The sequence below is a fragment of the Anastrepha obliqua genome, chromosome 4 (assembly GCF_027943255.1).
Source record: "Anastrepha obliqua isolate idAnaObli1 chromosome 4, idAnaObli1_1.0, whole genome shotgun sequence".
Classification (NCBI taxonomy): Eukaryota; Metazoa; Arthropoda; class Insecta; order Diptera; family Tephritidae; genus Anastrepha; species Anastrepha obliqua.
Genome location: NC_072895.1, coordinates 34,153,088 through 34,173,702, shown reverse-complemented (window position 1 = coordinate 34,173,702; position 20,615 = coordinate 34,153,088). Strand labels below are relative to the sequence as shown.

Below are 20,615 nucleotides of genomic sequence, written 5' to 3'. Positions count from 1 at the left end.
GATTTTATTGTTGGTTCTATTCTGGAATTTAGAAATACCATTAAACATTGCGTAGGTGGTATGTTGCAAATTTGACTTTTTTCCGCAAAATCCCCAGTGTGCGCCGTTGCCAAATGGTTGGTGCGCGTCTACCATTGGGAGTGCGTAGGTACGCGCCATGTATTTATTTTTATATTTTTATTTGTGTTACCAGGTTATTTGGCATGGGGATGACGCCAAGTCTGCCATAATCTGTAGCAGCAATAAATCTCGAAGCATCGGTAACTTATCCAAGTTTTTACTTTGCTTAAATTTTCAAACGTTCAATGTCAATATTTCCTCATCTTACCAGAAATGTTAAATTCTGTTTTGGGCAAAATAATTCAAGGGACTTACTAAGTTGAATGAAATTCCCAAATTAAACATTTTATACTTACATACATACAGAAGGAGTACACATATTTCGGATTGACCTAGTCGCGTGCAAATACACAGTTTCAGATTTCATAAAATGCTCCTTTTATTGAACTCACCATCAGGGATTTATGTATTTACATTTTGGCAAGCACGCAGACACCTGTTTGTAGGACACAAACTCCAGATAATCTTTGGAGAGTGTACGGTTATACAATACGGCCTTGAAAAGTGGGCAACAGATGTAGGCCAATTCACTTGTTGGGGCCGCACACGACCGACGTTGGTTCATGTCGCGTGCTCCACGCGTTTGCATGCGCCCAGCAGCAGGAGATACATATGTAGATAAATAGGCCGGCGCAGAAAGGCAGCGCCCATGACGGTAACGGCGGCAGCGGCACAAGTCTGGGCTTTGTTTTCCGAGATATGTCAAGTGGCTACGGCGGCTGCAGCATCGAAACAGCCGACCACCAGTGCATCATGTCAATCAACAAGCGCCAATCATTGTTTGAATAGGCCACACATACAAATCCACGTGAATATGTGCGCAACTATTTAGATTTGTACATGTGTGTGTGTGTATTATATGTATTTAACGGTAGTAGCAATAACAAAAGTTAACAAGAAGCACCTTGCATCTCGTTATGCTCTCACTTAGCTGCAGCACAAACCCCCAGGTGAGTGCGCCTTTATAGTTCTATGTAGATAAGCACATACATACACACATACACGCACATTATGCATATGAATGAGCCAGTATTTACCACCACAACAATTCACCAATAGCGAAGTGATACTGAGAGAACATATGCTTTACACACTCTCATTGTTTGCTCTTTGTCGAGGATCGATGTGCTCTCCGCTCGAACCCTTTATGGCCAATCTTCTACCGCATCCTTCGCTGTCGCTGTCGCCGTCGACTGCGACTCGTTCATTGTTTGGCACTGCCAGTGCCGGTCAACGCTCGCTTTACTGCTGCACAGCCTCGGGCGGTGGGTTGGTTGTCACCACCTTTGTTGGTAAAGCCGGCCGTCGGCACATATTTGCGTATAGCGAGGGGTTGGTTTGAGTTTAGATTTTATTGGCGGCGCTACGACTAGCGTAGTGCAGGATATGGTGAAAGCAGAGCAAGGGTTCAGGATATGCCGGCACATGCAGGTCGCACGTTGGTCATGCGCTGCAAAATCAGTCGAACGCCGTTCGTACACACGATAAGTCACGTGTGGCTACTAGCTCCTGTAGTAATTGAACAAAAATAAATACATAGTTGGTTTTCATAGAGGCTTCATCAACTTGACCACACTTTTAGTTTCTAACCTGTTCATACGACGCCTGTGTTGAATATAAAACAATGGAACATAATCTGCACAACAATACGCCAGCACATTGGGGCTACGGAGTTACTCCGGTGCCAACTACGCCGCAGACCCATTGGGCTCCGCCGCCACAGAGTCATGGCTTGAAACGCGCCCTGTCCGAAAGTGATTGTGATGATCTGTATTCCGAGGAGTCCTCGAAGGAGCAGTAAGTAACTAAGATTTATTCAGTCGATGAAAGTATCTTTAATCATATTTCTTAATTTAAAAAAATTTAAGAATATCGCCCAGTGAGCCGGGAAGCTGCCAACTATTAACCCGTAAGAAACGACGAGGTGTAATCGAGAAAAAGCGACGGGATCGCATAAATTCTTCACTCACCGAGTTAAAACGCCTCGTGCCTTCAGCTTATGAAAAGCAGGGATCTGCTAAACTGGAAAAGGCAGAAATCCTCCAACTGACCGTGGAACACTTAAAAAATATACAAACAAAAGGTAAGTCAAGGACTATAATTGTTGAATAGATTGTGCATACACATACAAACATACATGCAAATATGCACTTGAAAGTGATTAAGGCACTTCCTTATTAAAGGAAAGTAAATTATTAAGGAAGTGGGAAAATTATTGAGGAAGTGGAAAAATTATTAAGGAAGTGAAAACATTATTAAGGAAGTGGAAAATTATTAAGGAAGTGAAAAAGTGATTAAGGAAGTGATAAACTCTTAAAAGTGCACACAAAAAAATTAAGCGAGCAAAATCTTTAGTGCCGCCGAGAAATTTATTTGAAAAATGTAGAAAATGTTGTGGGCTTCAATAAAAGGTTATTTATGATAAATACCAAAAAAATCAGTAAAGTTATAAAACAATAAATGTACATCCAATAAATGGCAGCCGCGGTAGCCGAATAAGTCGGTGCGTGACTACCATTAGAAAGTGCGTAGGCTCGAATCTCCGTGCATGAAACATTAAAGTGAAAACGTTTTTTCTATAGCGGTCGCCTCTCGACAGGCAATGGCAAATCTCAGAGTGTATTTCTGCCATGAAAAAGCTCCTCATAAAAACCATCAGCCGTTCGGAGTCCATTTAAAACTGAAGATCCCTGCATTTGTGAAACAGCATCACCACGCATGCCACAAATGGGAGAAGGAGCTGGACAAACACCAAAAGAGGTCTAAGCGCCAGTTATATATATATATGTATATATGTATAAGATATGTGGAAAGTTCTAAAAAATCAAATAAAATTAAGAAAAATAAACACAAGTAACGCCAACCGCTATAGCGCAGATAAGGCTGAAGCATCTCAGCCGAATGCAGCCAGAAGAAAGCCACATACGCTCAGTCCAACACAGCTCTACATTAAGTTTAATAAGGAACTAGGCTTGGAGGAGGTGCTGTGATGAGTGGAGGGCTCAAAACATCATGAGGTCGAAGTGCAAACTTAAAATTAAATCTAATCTAAACTAAGCCAGTGGATGTTTAATCTATACTTGACACATGAGAATTATGAGCAATTTAGTGAAAAATGTGTCAATTAAGATTTCCTCCGGTCAAAATTTTTTCGATACATATGTATATATATTAGCTCATTTAGCATTTCCAATAACGCAGATTTGCACTATTTTTCGACATTTTTCATAATAATTCGGAACATGTCTGGGGTTAAGGCGTCAATTTCCTTGCAAATATCGTTTCTATCGAGTCTGTGGTTTTTAGTTTGCATCTTTACCTTTAAGTAGCCCAAGAAATAGTCCAACGCTACCAAATCGGGCGAGCGAGGAAGGCAGGCGAAATCGCCGTGGGAACTATTCAAGCATTTTTCTGCCATATTCCAAGCAAAGCCAAGAGTCCATAGGCAACAAACGTTGGACAAATTACATTTTATAGTGGAAAAAATACAAAACTTTCTTCATAATTTTCTGTAAAATGATTTTGGGAATGTTCAATTGCAACAAATGATGGTGAAAAAAGGTCTCAAGGACCATGTTCTCCACACTCCACGATGTTCGCATTCGCTGAAGTTGATATACAGTTGAAACATTCCCGCAAGACACAAATTTCCGCTCGAGAGACTTTATTGTATTCACTAAAGGGAGGGGTCTAGGGTTTGAGCATTTTTTTTAATGAATTTTTGAGACTTTGCTTTAGAGATATGAATAGTGAAAATGTATTTAAACTTTTTGTACATTATAAAGCATCATTTCAACAATATTGTACTAAATTTTTGTAAGAAAATATCGGGAAATAAGCCGGTGAGGTAACTTTTCCGAAAACGCCTTTTCCAAAAGGTGATTTGCGGTGACTATCGTATCTAGCTGTAGAATCACCTGAAATAAAAAAAACAGAATTATTTGGTTAAATTATCACCAAAACCTCCCCCCCACTGGCTCCGATTTTTTTTTTTTTCATTTTTACGTTGCCAGCGCGTTTTTGAAGCAAAAAGTGCGATTTTCACTGATTTTTTCGCTGTATAAGTGGAAACCGCTCTTAATGTAAAACAAAAAAGTGAAAAATCTCTCAGTGGGGGGGAGGTATTTTATATATAGAAGTTGTATACCAAATTTGAAAAGGATCGGTTAAATATTGTTGAAGTTCTAATAGTCACGGACTTTGAAAAAGTGGTTTCGAGAAAAACGCGTTTGAAAAAAACGCTCCGCTCCAAACGCTCGCAGCTGTCGCAGAGGAGTGGGGACAAAAACGTCTATAACTCCAAAAGTTTTGCTCCGATTGAGCTGAAATTTTGGGACAATATTTTTGAGATGATTTACTATAAGAAAAAGCTATTTCCAAAAAATCGATTTTTTGAAAGTCAAACCCTAGACCCCTCCCTAAAGGTGATGGGCGATTCTGGTACTTTCACTGGTACGCACTTTGAGTTAAGATGTTCGAGGAGTTATTTTCAAAATAAAATTTCACGATTTCTGCGCATTCTGGGCTATGTATTTTTTTTTTATATGGAAAATACACCGAACACCGTCCGCGAAAAAAAATTGTCAAAACTCAACGCTCAACTTGCAATTTAATGTAAAAAATTTAATGACCTACAAAACTGCATACCCCGAATTTTTCCAAAATATTCTGACTAAAAAGTTTGAAATTTTGATGAAAATTTTTCTATTTTTTTGTTTATGTATGCTTTTGTGCAAAGTTTGAAACTTGAAATCATATGGTTTTAGTAGGAAAAGTAAATAAATTGTCAAAACTTGTATTTAGCACAGTGTATATTAAGTTCCATCAAGCAAAAAAAGTATATATAATATATAGTATGCGTATATACTTATAATTGGCGCTTGAACACTTTGTTGTGAGTTTGGCCGAGCTCCTCCTTCTATTTGTGGCGTGCGTCTTGATTTCTTGGCGGAAATACTCTCAGAGGTTTATTATTGCCTACCGAATGGCGATCGCTATTAGAAAAAACGTCTTCTATCATTTCGGTGTTTCATGGACGGAATCTCGAATTCTGAATGACAGTCACGCACGAATCCATTAGGCTACGACGGCCGAAAATATTGGTAGGATAATGAGCACAATTTGAGTAGGTTGATTTCACGATTATAACTTTGAACATTTTACATAAACAAGTCATTTATTCAGAAGATACCACTTCATTTTTGTCGAACTTCTTTGCCTCATTACACATTTTTTAGTTTTATTAAGTTATTGAATGTTTATGCTTGCTAAATTTTTACTGTCATTATTATTTATTGAATCTATTAATTAAACTTAAAACTAACAATAAGGTTTCGACTCTCAACCTAAATTAGAGTACCTACAGCTTCTTGAAGAAGGTTAAGGTTGTTATGGAGACCCCAAATATGCGTCACAGGGTTGGAAGGTCAATTCTTCTGAGACGTGACGAATTGACGGTATGCAACAGGGACCGAGTCAATGGATTTGGGTGGTGTCCCAGCCTTTGGTTGTAGTTTTGTTGGATTACTGCTATTTCTGCTGCGACTAATGGAACATTTAGGTCTCGATGGATACCAATTTTCATTGGTTATGTAGCACGGCGCTCCAGTAACCATTCTTAATATTTTAGATTGCCTTCGTAGTAAAGGGTTTTTCAAATGGCGCGGGTCGATTTTGGCGCCCTGTGGCAGCCATTTTGTTTTGGTGACATCTGTCAAATCTTTTGTTTATTATTTAGTTGTTTATGCCAATTCATCATGGCAAGTTACACGATTGAACAGCACGTTCAAATGATAAAACTTTATTATCAAAATGAGTGTTCATTAACGCAAACGTTGCGCGCATTGCGCCCATTTTTCGGTAGACGTGGTAACCCTTCCAATTTCTTATGGCCCATATTGAACCATATGGACCTAGACGACATGTGGTTCCAGCAGGACGGCTCTACGTGCCACACAGCAAACGCCATTTTATTCCACTTCAACATCTACCCGCCCTTATTGAAAAACCCTTTATAATTGCAATATTTCTGGCACTTGCATTACTCCACAGTTGTGAAGCATACGTCCAGATTGGCTTGATGATTGTATTGCAAAAAAGGACTCCTGATTAATGCCCGAAACAGGAATTGTTTAGCCAATGCAGATCTTTCGGTTTTAGATTCATCTCTGCACTTTTGGCCTCAATGTGCCTTTTCCATGTCAGGCTAAATAGGAGGCTATGTAAAAAAGGATTTATAACATTCTTCTTCATCATTTATATGTATGTATGTACATGTACTTATACAAAATCATTGAATGGGTAAAAATCATACCACAGGCCGCGTGCACTTTGGCCCCGCGCCTCTACTTGAGAAAATTGACGATATATATACATCCGTAGTTTCGGAAGTCATTGTGTATTTGTCGCAAGCAGGTCAAGAGTTGTTAAGTTTCGCACATTTATTTAATTTTAGTAGTTTTTTTTAGTGAATAATTCAACAAATTATTCGAGTTGTGTATTCAATGTGATTCTATCGAAAATCATGAAGCGGTTTTAAAAGGTGATGTACGTTGGCAGCTTCTCGCTTTAATTTCGACATTTTAACTCCCTTAGAAAAAATTGCATTGCTTCTTTGTTGATTCCGGTATGGATTTTGTGAAAGATCATGATTCAATAGTTATAGTAGTAAAACGTAGTATATATAGCCGATTTTCTGCTATCGAAAAAATGGATCAAATAAGTTGCATAAACGTTTGTATAAAAAATGGAGTTAAGTTCTCAAAAACAATTGAAATGTTGGCAGTGGCATACGGTGAGAGAGAGAAAGAGAGAGAAACACTGAGTCAAAAAAATGTGTATAAGTGGTACAAGCTTTTCACAGACGACCGAGAAGATGTGAATGACGAGGCTCGCTCTGGACGCCCCAGCACATCATCAACCGATGAAAATGTTGAGAAAGTGAAGAATGTACATATGTGCACATCCAGCAGTTTAATGTTTAGCTGGAGTTTTCTAATTACTTTTCAGCATGGTTAGACCGTTAACCGGCTCTCAATGAAAGAATCAGCTAATTAGCTGACGTAACTGGTGTCATGACAGCAGATTGTGTTGGTGTTTATACGAAACTCAACTTACTTTGTTGACGTCTGAACAACGACTGATTGGACGAGTGCGTGCATACGTAAGAATTGAGCGGGCGGAATTCTAGTGCCGAGTACCCGGTGACATGCAGCCGAAGTTACTCGCTAAATATCATTTTTCACCAAGGCGCACTGCGTATCTTAGATGGCGCCTTCCCAAAACAGTTACTTTATATTTAGCGATTTTGACAAGTCTGACGTCAGCTCCCTTCGCAATACAGAACAAACGAACAAAACAAACAAAGGTAGGGGAAATTGCATTGGGAAATTTCAGTGAATGGCTTGGTCATATTCTGATTTGTGATATTACAACTAAACAAACGAATGCAAACGAAGTGCCGCGTGTTAAATTGTGAAAGCACAAATGAATATAAAGCTTCCAAATGCAGTTTTTTGCGGAAAACGCCGTGGCAGGAAAATGTGTGTGTATGTGCGTTTAATTTCTTCTGTTTGACTGTTTCCATTTCTTTCGCCTCCTCTTCTTCTTCACAAACAAGTAATTCCGCTTCTTTTTGCTTGTTTATTGATGCACTCTTGCGACACGACGAATTCGGAAGGCGCAATCTCTTTCTTTATCATTCCTGATTTTTCAAAATAGCTGAAGGTCAAAGCTAGCAATCTACAGGGTGGGCCATATAGCGTTTGCTTTTTGAACCACCTATTTTTTTGAGAATGGTAACACAAATGAAATGTCAAATGTGTTCATAATTTACTTAAAGGTTTGACATTTACGAAATGGGACGCTTGAAATGAGACGCTTGAACAAAATTGGGAAATATTGAAAACCTATTTCCAAAGTGGTGAGTCTTCTTCTTCTTTTCTGATTTTCACATCGGTGGCTACGTCAATATGCAAAATTGTCGGATTTAGGGTTCAGAAAATCCACACGTTACTGTAGAGAAGCAAATGCATCCACAACGAGTCACTGTTTGGTGCGGTTTTTGGTCTGGCGGCATCATCGGGCCATTTTTTTTTCGAAAATGAGCGAGGAGCCGCGGTTACAGTAAATGGCGAGCGTTACCGTGACATGCTCAACGAGTTGTTTCCAAAAATTGAAGAGGATGACATGGACGACATTTGGTTTCAACAGGACGGTACAACTTGTCACACTGCCAAAGTTACACTCGAACTTTTGGCTACCGTTTTTGAAAACCGAATAATCAGCCGAAATTCCAATATCAATTGGCCGCCTCGGAGCTGTGATTTAAGCCCGTTGGACTATTTTTTGTGGGGAGCCGTTAAGGACAAATGCTATGCGAACCATCCAGAGACGATTGATGCTTTAAAACACGAAATCGAAGTTGCAATTCATGAAATTGGAGCCCAAACATTCGAAAATGTGCTTAAAAATTGGGTTGATCGAATGGCCTACTGTAAGGCCAGTCGTGGCTGTCATTTGAACGATATTATTTTTCATTCACAAATGACAATGTTCAATCTTCAAAATAAAAAAAAAGTTTGAAAAAATATTGATTAGTTTTTTTTTTTATACCCGATTCAAAAAGCAAATTTTACATGGCCCACCCTCTATCATCTTTGTCTTCCAGAGTCCCCTTCACAATAGTCTATTTTTTTAATTTACAGCACTACTAGTCTGGTCGCTTATAGTTATGCGCTTTCAACTCAAGTGGGATATTTTATTTTTTTGCTTTCTCCGTAACTCACTAAATTTCCTACTGTTTTTTACTGGTCGAATGCAAAAAAAATATAGCCAACATTGCTGGGCTCAATCCCCTATGGTTTTCTCCTGCAAATGCCAACAAACAAATTTACTAAAAGATTTCAGTTGATAAGTTCTGCCTACGCTAAACACTTATTTGACTAATGCCAACTAAATATTGTCTGGTACTGGCTGCCTTTTCAATTTTACGCCTAAAATACCCGCGAGAACTCGGTTTTATCAGTTTTCCCACCCAAAAAGTAGTTCCCACGCTTTCAATTTATCATTTTAATCCCACAACAGAACTCTCCCATAAAGCAGCAGCACCACCACCACCACCACCTCCACTGCCATTAGCAGGATCAGCAGTCAATTGCCGATATGTGTGTGCGTGTGTGTGAGAGCAAGCGCCTTTGTCGCGTTGTTATTCACCCGTAATGCAAATATTTTTTATGTCCCTATCACCAAACATACTTGCCTTTAGACCCACCCTCTGTCATGACAAAAGGGTTGGTTCGTAAAGTACGACGCAGTTTCCACAATTGTGAGAATAAAAATAATGATAGTTGTGAATTATAAGTGTGCATATGTATATGTATGTGTGTGTGTTGTCAAATCCATAAGTCAACAGTGAATATTTAGATACATTTGTATGTATGTATTTATAACTGATTTTTTATGATTTACTTTTGCAGGTATTGAATCGTTCAGCTATGATCCTCAGCGCTTTGCCATGGACTATCATATTATCGGTTTTCGAGAGTGCGCTGCTGAAGTGGCGCGCTACTTAGTGACCATAGAGGGCATGGACATACAGGATCCGCTGCGCTTACGCCTAATGTCGCACTTGCAGTATTTTGCTCAACAACGCGAGCTATCGGTGAAAAGTTGTGGCAGCCCAGGTGGTTGGACTACTGCACCGGTAACTGGTGGATATCAGCCGAACTGTGCTGCTGCCCCATATCAAACCTATGCAAGCGCAACTGCTGCGCACTCGACTATCAATCCTGCTTACATGGCCGCACCACTACATCCTTATCCTACGCTGAGCACCTCACCGACCAGCACCTCTCATCTGCATGCGCACCATCATCAGCAGCAGCAGCAACAACAACAGTTGCAGCAACAGCAAGCAGCACCAGTGCAGGTTAATCGCACTTCTTCCGCCTCTGGCACAGTGCCAAGTGAAGCAATGCCACCGATTAGCCACTCAACAAGCCAACAACAAAATCCTCAACAACAACAGCAACAGCAACAGCCGCACTCTACGCAATCAACAACGTCACACGTGCAACAAGCGCCCGTGCCACATGAAGCACACCATCAACAGCAGCAACCGACACAAGCGCAAGCACAACCTCAGCACTACACACAAGAGCGTACACATCCCGATCAACAGGGTCAAGTCAATTACGCCGACTTGTCCAACTCGCAGGTTCATGCCGACCTACGAAATCCCACGGCGGCCATTGCCACAACCGACTTGAACTACAGCGGCACAACTCATTACCCAGTTGCAGGTGCGCAGGAATACAATGCCAATTACGTTGCAGCAAACGGATCGAAACCATATCGGCCGTGGGGTGCCGAAATGGCCTATTAAGGGCGCTAAAGCAATCAAGTCCATAAACTCGCATATGCGTTGATGGCTGAGAGGTGAAATGATATTCAGAATCTAGTCGCTAGAATTTAAACAAAATTAGTTAAGAAAAAAGTTCAAGTCCTCCAATGCGCCAATGCATGGAGTTGAGATATTTTGTCGATATATGCAAATAATTACGATTACATATGCATGCACGTATACTATTACATAAGCCCACGCGCACATACATACATACATATAGTGTTCCAACATGTACAAATATACACATCAAATGTTTACACGGCGATAACTAAATTTAAGCTTTAATATTTACGTATTTACAAAACGTCAAAGAAAATGACTATATTTTTTATACATACATACATATGTACATATATGCTACATGATTTACCAGCAGTATATAAAATTGTATATACTTTGTTTCTAAAAAACAATTAAAACCTAAACTCTTCACCTAAATTAAAAACTTAGTTTAGCCCAAATACAAATTTTAAGATATTTTTTTACGGCTAATAATAAAAGTACAAACACATTGAAAAAATTACCAAATATTTGCACTGATTTTATGGGTATAAGCGCACGGTCGAATGGACTCAAGTTCATGCTGCGATTACCACGGCTGCGACGGAGCGTCTTGGAACGAGGCGATCTGAAAAGAATGCAGACCGGTTTGATGCCGAATGCAAGCAAGCGATTGCGGGTGAAAATCATGCCAGGGAAAGGCTACTCCAATGGTTCACCAATGGTAATTTAGAAGCCTACTCTGAAGAAAGAAAAAGGGCCACCAAACTCTGTTGTAAAGGGTGTTTTTTTTAGAGGCTAGGTTTTCAAGTTGGCACTACTTTTTTCGTAGATGGTCTTTTTGACAGCTGTCACTTGATTTATGCTCAGTTTGGTTTGCCATTTCATAACGAATAGACTTACACCTGAACAACGTTTGCAAATCGTCCAAATTTATTACGAAAATAATGGTTCGGTTCGCGCGACGCATCACAAGAAAATTTTGTTCAGCGATGAAGCTCACTTTTGGTTGAATGGGTATGTCAATAAGCATAATTGTCACATTTGGAGTGAACATAATCCACAAGCCATTGCTGAGACGCCGTTACATCCTCAAAAAGTCACTGTTTGGTGTGCTCTATGGGCAGAGGGAATCATTGGTCCATATTTCTTTAAAAATGAAGCCGGCCATAATGTTACAGTCAATGGAGAGCGCTATAGAGCCATGATTAATGACTTTTTCGTGCCTGAATTGGACGATGTTGATGTGGACGACCTTTGGTTCCAACAAGACGGCGCTACATGCCATACAGCCAACGCAACAATCGATTTATTGAAGGAAACTTTTGGTGAGCGCATTATCTCGCGCCGTGGACCTGTGGCGTGGCCTCCAAGATCGTGCGATATAACACCGCTGGACTATTTCTTGTGGGGCTATGTGAAGTTGCTTGTCTACGCAGATAAGCCCGAGACGATTGACGTCTTGGAAGAGAATATTCGGCGCGTTATTGCTGACATACGGTCCCAATTGCCGCAAAAAGTGGTCGAAAATTGGGCCTCTCGGCTGGAATTTATTCGAGCCGGCCGCGGCGGCCACTTGCCCGAAATCATTTTTAAAACATAATGGCAAACCCTTATCTTTATAATAAAGCTAAATTCTTGGCCATAACATTAAATTATATACGTTTTATTTCATCTTGAAAACCTAACCTCTAAAAAAAACCCTTTATAAGGAAGAGAGATTCGCTTAAAGACAAAATAAAACAAACACAAGGTTTTCAACTCAGGATAAATTTTCCTACAAATAAAGTTGGTGGATTGAATGCGAACGAGAATCATATAATGGAATTCCCGTCGGAATTGGGAAAGACCTCTCCGTTCGATTTCAAGCAAGATTTCAGACAGGGTGACTCGCTGTCGTGTGACTTCTTTAACTTTACGCTGGAAAAGATCGTTCGAGCCGCAGAACTTAATCGCTCAGGCATCATTTTTTATATGAGCGTGCAATTCATGGCATATGCCGACGATACTGAAATCATCGGCTTAACAAACGCGCTGTTAGTTCTGCCTTCTCCAAAGTGGATAAAGAGGCAATACGAATGGATCTGGTGGTGGACGTGGATAAAACGAAGTATCTCCTGTCATCAAACAAACAGTCGGCGCACTCGCGTATCGGCACACACGTCACTGTTGACCGTTATGATTTCGAGGTTGTAAAGGACTTCGTATACTTAGGAACCAGCATTAACACCTATAACAATGTCAGCCTAGAAATCCAACGTGGAATCTCTCTTGCCAACAAAAGCTACTTTGGTCTAAGAAGGCAATTGAGTAGTAAAGTCCTCTCTCGACGAACAAAACTAACATTTTCTTCATGAATTTCATTATACCCGTTCTAACGTATGACACTGAAGCCTGGACGACAATATCCGAAGAAGTCTTTGAAAGAAAGATTCTGCGGAAGAATTTTGGACCTTTGCACGTTGGTGGCGGCGAATATCGCAAACGTGGAAACATTGAACTGTATGAGCTTTACGACGACATAGACATAGCGAAGCGAATAAAGATCCAGCGGCTGCGTTGGCTGGGTCATGTCATCCGAATGGATACAAACGCTCCGGTTCTAAAAGTATTCGATGCGATATCAGCTAGGTGTAGCAGAGGAAGAAGAAGCCTCCTCTACGTTGGAAAAATTAGGGGGAGAAGGGCTTGGAGCGCTTTGTTAAACTCGGCCAAAATCGCATAAGTGGTTATCGCGCCAATCAAGAAGAATAAGTTTACCCCTAGTCCAGTAGAAGAACATGCAGATTTGAGAAATTAAGCTGGATATGAGAATTGTGAACCGAGCCAGCGCTAAATTAACTAATAAAGATTATCAATTGTATGAAAAACAACAGCGCACATGGAAAAGATGGCATTACCGCTGAACTGTTTAAACATCTGAACGAGGTTGGAGTAGCAGTGATACTCAAGCTCATACTATAACTATGGAGAGAAGAAACTGTACCTGACGCATGGTTGGTAGGATTGTTAGTACCAATCCACAAAAAAGAAGCAAGGCGAGGAATCCCACTACTCAGCACCTGCTACTAATTATTCTCGAGTTGTTGGCGTACCGCCTCAGATGTGCGGCGGAAAATATACTGGATGCTTTCCATTTCAATTCAACCGGGCTATTCGGGTCATGTTCTTCGATTTCGATGTAACTGAAATATGTTGCTCTCTGGTCAAAATAATGAGACACGTATTTTTTTGTTCGCCCGAAAAATTTTTTTTTCAAGAGTTATCGGCAATTTTGTTTATCGGCTCAAACTCGATTTTTTTTAATTTTATATATATATTTTAATTATATAAGAAACAATTTTTTTTAAATGCCCATAACTTATATAACGAACCGATTTTAATAATTCTGGGTTCAAAATGATCATAATTTCTTACACGAGCGACCTCATGTAGAAACAGTTGCAAAAAAGTAGTTGAAAATTTTTTTATTTAGCAAAAAAGAAAAAAAATTGAAATTTTTTCGAAATTCAATATTTCACAAAGTGTATTTTTGTTTTTTTTATAACTTTTTCAATATTTCAAAAAGTGTATTTTTGTTTTTTTTATAACTTTTTCCAAATCAAGAGGACACCTCAAACTTCAATTAAGCTGAATGCCCAGTAGCTAAAATGAGTTGTTTTTGAGTAATGAAATTTTGAGTAAAAAACCTGTTTCGCACTTTTTGTTTTTTGCAAAATAAAAAATTTGCAACTACTTTTTTGCAACTGTTTCTACATGAAATCGCTCGTGTAAGTAATGACGATCCTTTTGAACCCGAAATTATTAAAATCGGTTCATTTTTGACTAAGTTATGAGCATTTAAAAACAAAATTTTCTTATATAATTAAAAAAATCGATTTTGAGCCGATAAATTGCTTTTTTGCTAAATAAAAAATTTTCAACTACTTTTTTGCAATTGTTTCTACATGAAGTCGCTCGTGTAAGTAATTACGATCATTTTGAACCCAGAATTATTAAAATCGGTTCATTTTTGACTAAGTTATGGGCATTTAAAAAAAAAAAATTCTTATATAATTAAAAAAAATCGAGTTTGAACCGAAAAACAAAATTGCCGATAACTCTTGAAAAAAAATTTTTTTGGGCGAACAAAAAAATACGTGTCTCATTATTTTGACCAGAAAGCAACATATTTCAGTTACATCGAAATCGAAGAACATGGCCCGAATAGCCCGGTTGAATTGAAATGGAAAGCATCACTGGGAGAGTATCAGAGTGGTTTTCCTCCCGGTCGCACAACAACTGACTGAAAACGTGGTCTAATGCAAAGCCTTGAAAAGTATAAACAAACAACTATTTGGCTTAACTAAGGCCACCTTCAACAACACCAAAGGAAAAGTTCTTGTGGGAACAGTCGGAACACTTTGCCATCGCAAGAGATATCAAACAAGTTATCAGCAACTGTATTCACTTTGTTTTTACACTACACAATTAAAGACGATGTGAAATCGGGTCATATAATCAGCCGCTTCGGCCTATTTATCGCGTGTGCTGCTGGCATAGCCATCCTCGCTCAAAATCTAAGGTACATGGATGAACTTTTCACTAACAGTGAAATAAAAGGAAAGAGTATCGGGCGCCATATCAACGTCGATAAGTCCAAATAAGAATGTACATGAAAATGTCACGCGATGTTGAAAGGCTGTCGCCTACAAATATAACTATTGGGCAGTAGGTTTTTGAAATAAACGGGCAGTATGTTTTTGCCCATCGGAAAAACACTTTCTTAACAAATTGTATAATAAAATAATAATCGAAAGTCGAATGTACGTAGCCCGCAAAATCTTCACCTTATTTTTTGAACACACCTCGTATATTTCTAGTTTTGTTTTGTTCGTATTTACGAGGAAGCCTCGAAAGCATTTACCCCGTCGGTGTTGGACAGTGTTTAACTCGAACTAAACCTCTTACCGTTTAAGTACCGATCCCCTCCCGGTACTATCGTTAAGTAGGCCTTTTGAGCAGTAGGCTCTACGTTAGTTGCTCTTCACATGCAGTCCGTCAAAAGTTCTTCTTCTTCTTAATTGGCGCGATAACCGCTTACTCGATTTTGGCCAAGTTCAACAAAGCGCTCCTCATCTCTTTCTCATGCTAACCAACGCCAGTTGGGCACGCCAAGTGAATCAAGTCCTTCTCCATCTGATCTTTCCAACACAGAGGAGGCCTTCCCCTTCTTCTGCTACCACCAGCTGGTACCGCAACGAATAATTTCCGAGCCGGAGCCTTTGTATCCATTCGCTGCGCTATGTCTACTATGCGCCATCAAAAGTTGCATTTACAACTTCCCACAATTTTGTTGGGTCTGTTCACCCTTTCCCTCCATACTTGTCTCACGTCGACTTAAGAGTCCGTTTTTTTCTCGAATTCTCGAATATCGTCCGTTTAGCAGCCGTTGACCTTGAAGACGGATGCTTTACTCACTGCTGCGTGTTTTAATGCATTTTGGATACCGCCGATTGCTCACGAAACCGAATCCCTTGCATGCTTCGAATGCTGAAAATAGTGAACGACACAAAAACTCATCGCGTGAGAACAACTGCGTTCTTTTAATTACATATTTACACAATACATCGGTTTGTGTGTGTTTGTTTTTCGTGGTATCAACACAATATTGTCTATACTAATATTATAAAGAGGAAAACTTTGTTTGTTTGTAATGAATAGGCTCAAAAACTACTGGACCGATTTTAAAAATTCTTTCACCATTCGAAAGCTACATCATCCACGAGTAACATGGATTATATTTTATTTTGGAAATAGGGCTCGAGATATAGGTCAAAACGTGGACCCTGGTAATCTTCGGACGTGTATGTACAATATGGATATCAAATGGAAGCTGTTGGTGAATGCTTTAGTCCAGAGTATTTTTCATGCCGCTCCGTGACTAGGGTCTCGAAATAGAGACCAAAACGTGGACCCTAGAATGTGTTTGTTCAATATGGATATCAAATTGAAGCTGTTGGTGAATGCTTTAGTACAGAGTATTTTTCATGCCGCTCCGTGACTGGGGTCTCGAGATATAGGTCAAAACGTGGACCCGGGTAACCTTTGGTTGTGTATGTACAATATGGGTATCAAATGAAAGCTGTTGATAAGTGCTTTAATGCGGGGTAATTTTCATACCTATTGATGACTAGGGTTTCGAAATATATGCCAAAAAGTGGACCCGCCGTGTCTTTGCACCGAATTAAACCAAACTTATGCACATTGTTAAGTAAGTATTGAAAATGGGTTTCGTAAAGTTTGGTTGTAATTCGGAGCACTGGCAACGGGTACAGGGTTCTTTTGAACCAGCCATAATATCGCTTACTTTTTTAACGCTTGGGGCGGAACTGAACTGTCAAATTGACAGTGTGAATTGCAATGTGTCAATATTTCTTTCTGATTTGGATGCCATAAGGAAAAAACGTAAGTGCAACATGTAAAAATTGTTTGTGAATTTTTTTGGAGTGGATTTTGGAACAGTGAATAATTTCTTACGAAATTTGAGAATTTAATGTGAAATCCGAATGAAATTGTGTGTTCGTGGAAAAAAAAATTTTTTCGTTTTTTTTTTTTTTTTGAAAAATATAAATAGATAATGGTTAAAAAAGCTCCAATGCTTAATAAAACATATAAATTGAAACGAAAAATTCATGGATGATCAGGAAAAAAGACGATTGTTTCTTAGTTATTCATATGCGTTGATTTGAAATTTAAAAACAATCTTCTTTTTTCCTGATTTTCAATTTATATTTTATATTTACTCAAAAACAAATAGAAAAACAAAAAATATTGTTTATGCCAAAGCGCTTGAATAAAGAATAAAGAAATAAATAATATGAAAATCATATATGTTCTGTTCTAAACCATATCTATTCTATTTTAGTGTGCCCAGCGAAGGGGGCCGGGTTTGCTAGTCATTGATATACATACTTGCATATACAGTTTTGTGCTCTTCCGCGTTATCAGTTACAATTTTTCATTGTTTAATAAACCAAAGCCAAAAACCTACAAATGCAAATGTTCATTTATCTATAATCAACATTATTCTCCAGTGTTTTTAAGTTATTTTCATAGAAATTATAATTTTTCTAAGTTTATTTTGTAAATGATTTCGAAATGTACTGCTTGGCAACATAGTGTGGTGAGAGAGCACTCAGCTGACAGGGTTTTACGGGATTTTTCAAATATCGTGAAATAAAATCTACGATACTACGATACGGAAGGAAGGAATTTTTCATTTACATGGTTCTCATTAGTTTGATCGTAACAGCTGACAGGGGACTGCGTTTACGTCGTTCACTGTTTTCAGCAGAAGTCGTCATGATGTCGAATAAGTTTTCTGGTACTATCGGATCTACTGATAGTGCAGCTAAGTCGCGTATGCTAGCCGCAATTCGTGGGCATACAAAAAACACAAGCCTTGCATTTTTCTCTTCATCACATACTGGACTAGAGGCGGCTCATGCAGTCTAAAGCGGTGTACTTATAGATAGGTACTTCTGGTAGCACGGCGTATCAGGAGTTATACGAGGGGTGCCTTTTATATGTCGGGAGTTGGCAACCCTGATGTTGCAATCTGGCAACTGACAGCTGTATCGCAAAGTTTGACATTTTTTGGCTTTTACGTACTCAGAACATTTTGAAATACCAGCGCTATTTGTGTTGTTTACAGTAACTTAAAAGATTCATCTCGGTCCAAAAATGGAATTAAATCGTGAACATTTTCGTGCCATTATTTTTAACAACTTTCGACGTGGATTAACTCAGCAACATTGCATGGATGAACTTAATTCATTTTTTGGCGATGAAGCTCCATAAAGGACCAGTGTTTATCGATGGTATGGTGAATTCAATCGTGGTCGTAGTTCACTCCAAGACGAATTTCGTGAAGGTCGTCCAAAATCAGTTGTTGTTCCAAAAACCATTGATGCTGTGCGCGAACTGATATTGCAAGATCGTCATGTGACCTATCGTGAGATTGAGACAATCCTAGGCATTAGTGGGACCAGCATACATTCAATATTGCATAAACATTTGACTGTCAAAAAAATTTGTTCGCGTTGGATCCCACACAATTTGTCAATCGCTCAAAAAGGGCCCCGTGTCGATTGGTCGAAGGAAATGCTCAAAAAATACGATCGCGGGGCTTCGAAACACGTCTATGACATCGTGACAGGTGATGAATCCTGGATTTACGCGTATGAGCCCGAAAGTAAACAGCAGTCGACTGTATGGGTGTTTCAAGATGAGCCAAATCCAACAAAAGTTGTTCGCGCACGAAGCACTTCCAAGCAAATGGTCGCCTATTTTTTGGGAAAAACTGGACATGTCGCAACCGTACCACTAGAACAACGCAGAACAGTAAATTCTGAGTGGTACACAACCATTTGTTTGCCAGTTGTCTTCCAAGAAATTAGGAAAACCAATCGCCAAAGACGGATCACTCTTCACCAGGACAATGCGAGCTCTCACACATCGGCTCAAACAACTGCATTTTTGAGCACCCGAAACATCGAATTAATGGGTCATCCGCCGTATAGTCCTGACTTGGCACCGAATGACTTCTTTTTATTCCCGTACGTAAAAAACAAACTGAGAGGTCAACGTTTTTCGACACCTGAAGAAGCGGTTGCGGCATTCAGAATACATGTTTTGGAGGTACCTCATTCAGAGTGGCAAAAGTGCTTCGACAATTGGTTCAAACGCATGCAAAAGAGAATATTTTGAAAAACAATAAAGTGATTTTCGATTATTAAAATTTGTTTTTGTCCTCTAATCCCGACATATAAAAGCCACCCCTCGTACTAGCTGGATTTTAAGCTCACCATTGGCCCTCGGCAGCAGACTTCTGCACGCTCGTTTCACACAAATTGACACACTCGTTCAATCAGTCGTTTTTCAGACGGCAACGAAGTAACTTTAGAGAAGGTTGTGTTGATTTTTTCGTATATCACTAACACAATCTCAGTTGTTTTGTAAGCTCGTCTCCTGTTACGCTCCTAAATGCGCTCCCAGTTCTCAGGTTAACGGTCTGATATTGGCCGCACCATTAAAAATCATTTCACCATGTATGTAACCTTCTCTTCTCCTATAATCGCTGATATGTCCGTGTACACGCACACTCTCACTCGTTCTTCTGCCAATATATCGATTTACAAGCGTCAGCATTTGCTTAACTATTTATGTGCATACATACGAATACATATTTACGCACATTCTCAACAAAATTTTAAATGATTTGTTGAAGTGGAAATTTCGCGTTTTTGGTTTTGAACATATTTTCCATAAATACAGTCCATATGCAGAGATTTGCATATTTTTGAGTTTCACCGCGTGTGCTTATGTATTGGTGACCACTGGTCAACCCAATTTGCATACTCACTGCCGCAGCAGCCAAGGTACGAGTATGTAAATGTACCAATATTTCAAAAAGGCACGTGTTTATTTTCATAATACGGACTAGTTAGAGCACTCGAACTTAAAAGTTTTGCATAATCCTTACTTAAGGAATGGTCACTAATTACAGATGTATGTATGTATGTAAGTATGTATGCATATTTTGGGTCCGCGAGTTCAATGCATTTGGGGTGTCTTCCTTGGAATACGGCCGTGGCCGTGTAGCTGTGCAGTATTAGTTGAATAGATGTATGTGTGTATATGTGTATATACAAATAAATGTACTTTGTGAGCATGCATACATACAAACATGCGTGTATTTCTGTAAGTAAATGTCGAATTCACAGATCATTGAACACATTTGATTACTCATTCATATTTTACTCACATTTCCTGCAACTTCTCATGCAGCAATGCAGCAAATGAAAAAAATGTATTTGGTAAAAAACAAAACATACAAAAGTATTTTATTTTAAAAGCTGTCGATTATTATTGAATTTGATAAATACTGGAAATACATCTTCGTGTTTTGTTTTCGGTCAATGTAAAGGAGATTTAGTATCCGCTATTCTAGTGCTGTGTTTTTAACTTTCTCGTCTGCTCTTACTATTGGATTAGCCAATTAACTACACCTGTGTTCGAACTAATAGAAGCGTGACGAATTACGAAG

At 39.1% G+C, this 20,615-nt stretch overlaps 1 protein-coding gene across 1 annotated transcript; it reads left to right on the top strand.

Annotated features, from left to right (window-relative positions):
- Positions 1–1,744: 1,744 nt before the first annotated feature.
- On the top strand, positions 1,745–10,504 carry LOC129245303 (hairy/enhancer-of-split related with YRPW motif protein). The gene is made up of 3 exons (XM_054883384.1): positions 1,745–1,917; positions 1,989–2,203; positions 9,597–10,504. Exons 1-3 carry the CDS (start codon positions 1,745–1,747, stop codon positions 10,502–10,504), a joined length of 1,296 nt encoding a protein of 431 aa, XP_054739359.1.
- The last annotated feature ends 10,111 nt before the right edge of the window (positions 10,505–20,615 follow it).

Coding starts and splice junctions, on each gene's coding strand:
- LOC129245303 (XM_054883384.1), top strand. CDS start 1,745: ATGGAACATAATCTGCACAACAATACGCCAGCACATTGGGGCTACGGA. Junction 1,918..1,988: donor GAGGAGTCCTCGAAGGAGCA/GTAAGTAACTAA, acceptor AAAAAATTTAAG/AATATCGCCCAGTGAGCCGG. Junction 2,204..9,596: donor AAAAAATATACAAACAAAAG/GTAAGTCAAGGA, acceptor TTACTTTTGCAG/GTATTGAATCGTTCAGCTAT.